This window comes from Penaeus japonicus, unplaced genomic scaffold (genome assembly GCF_977035675.1).
Source record: "Penaeus japonicus unplaced genomic scaffold, GWHDUDI00000001_assembly GWHDUDI00000040, whole genome shotgun sequence".
In the NCBI taxonomy this organism is placed as follows: Eukaryota; Metazoa; Arthropoda; class Malacostraca; order Decapoda; family Penaeidae; genus Penaeus; species Penaeus japonicus.
In genome coordinates, this window is record NW_028234442.1 from 16,879,027 (window position 1) to 16,881,015 (window position 1,989).

At 30.6% G+C, this 1,989-nt stretch overlaps 1 protein-coding gene across 1 annotated transcript in view; it reads right to left on the reverse strand.

Moving 5' to 3' along the window:
* LOC122267117 (uncharacterized) overlaps nucleotides 1-934 on the reverse strand; it is a 15,908-nt gene extending 14,974 nt beyond the window's left edge. Inside the window, exon 1 of the mRNA XM_086534059.1 lies at nucleotides 861-934. Coding sequence (XP_086390185.1) covers nucleotides 861-934 — 74 coding nt within the window. The remainder of the gene's footprint in view (nucleotides 1-860) is intronic.
* Nucleotides 935-1,989: the final 1,055 nt, after the last annotated feature.

A 1,989-nucleotide genomic window follows, 5' to 3' on the forward strand; every position in this document is an offset into this window, starting at 1 on the left:
GTATACTGATGCAAACGAAATAATGACCATTTAGAAAATTATGACTTTCTAAAAAATAATAATAATAACAATAATAATAATAATAATAATGATAAAATTAAATAAAAAAAAATTGACAATGAATAAAAAATGCGTTTGAGACAAAAAAAAAAAATATCTAACTGGCAAAACAAAATGGAGTCCCAAAGAATCCTACGACATATCAAAGCAAAATACTAAATCAAAGAAGTTTCTTTCATATCTTAAACCTCGGTCAAAATACATAACGGACTCTAGTAGATAGACAGATAGATAAATAGCATTATGCAAAACAATCCTTGGACCTCTTACGAAACCCAAAAAAAGACTCTGGTAGACAAACCAATAAATCAAAACACTTGTAAAAAAAAAAAAAAAAAAAAAAAAAAAAAAAAAAAAAAACTTTAATAAACCATAAAGGATTAGATAATTTAGTCAACGACAGCATAAGGATACAATTAATACTTCAAGTAACCTCGGAACACAATAAAGGACTCAAGTAAGATTATAATTTATATATATATATATATATATATATATATATATATATATATATATATATATAATTATCCTAAACTTACCCTAGAGGAATAAAACCAATCGAGGTTTATTATGCAACCCAATATTATCGTATATTAGACAACCCAAAAGATATTATTCTAATAAAAATATATTAATAATAATACTTTAACCTCCACCCTTGGAAAGCCTAAACGAATCTAGCAAATAATTAAAAACAAATCCAAAGGCTACAACCCCTTTAACTAAAAGATGAATAAATGTATTTTAAACTTCTTCTTCGGACATCCAAAAAGTCCCAGAATTAAGTTATTTTCCTTTACCAGAAACTTGGCTCTCGTACCTTCAGTCCTGTCAGGTACCGGAAGGTTGACTGAAGTGGCGAGGGGGAAGTCATGTTAAATCCACCCCCCCCCCAACCCCCTGACCCACAACCCCTGACCCACAACTCCCTCCACCTCTAACTCCCCCCTCCCCCCTTCCCCTAGCCTCTGTCCCTCTCCCTTAATTATGGAATAAAGCATTTATTATGGGCTCCGTGTGCTGTTTTTTTTTTCTTCTTCTTCTTCTTCCCCCCTCTTTTATCTATTTATTTATCTTCGTTATTAATGTATTCAGACAAATATACTGTACTTTTTTCTATTCATTTTCCTTTTCTGTGTGTGTCTGCTTAGCTGTTGTTTTATTGTTTGTTTGATTTTTATATAAACTCACATATGTGCGAGTCATTTGTGTGTTTTTTTCTTTGTTTTTCTCTCTTACAACAATATTTATCAGAATTGGAATTTAAATCGGGGTGGGGGGGAGCATAAGTATATTTGATTCAACATGAGAAGCACTCTAAGAAAAATGCTTAAATAAATGAAAGAAAAATGTAGTTCAAAGTAAATGTTCAAGTATTTAAAGAGACTGTCTAAGTAACAAAAAAAAAACGAAAGAAAAAATCTGTGAAACGCAAGGAAAACAGAAAAAATATCTCAAAGAAAATTTGTAAGAAACTAAAGACAATACAATATCTAATTAACTCAAAGTAATTCAAAGACTGTACCTGAGTAATTCAAAGAAAGTAGCTGAGTAACTCAAAGTAAATACCTACGTAACGCATAGAAAAAAAAAAACTCAAAGAAAATGCTCCCAAAGATCAAAGTAAAAACTCAACTTAGATACGACTAGATTCCTCTAACTGTGACTAAAATCAAAATAGATAGATATAGATAGATTAAATAGAAAATAAAAAAACACTGGACGAATACATCAAGATAAAATATGGAATTTTACAGAAACTGTGTGGATAAAACTGGTTTGGGCCACCCCGGTCTTATTGCAAAATTCAACCCAGTCTGCAGATATATGCTGAGTAGTTTATCATCAGAAAATCGCATCTTGTATTGTTTTCAGGGTGAGTTCAAGGATCTTATACTATACAAGCATACAACTGAATTATGAGCGAAT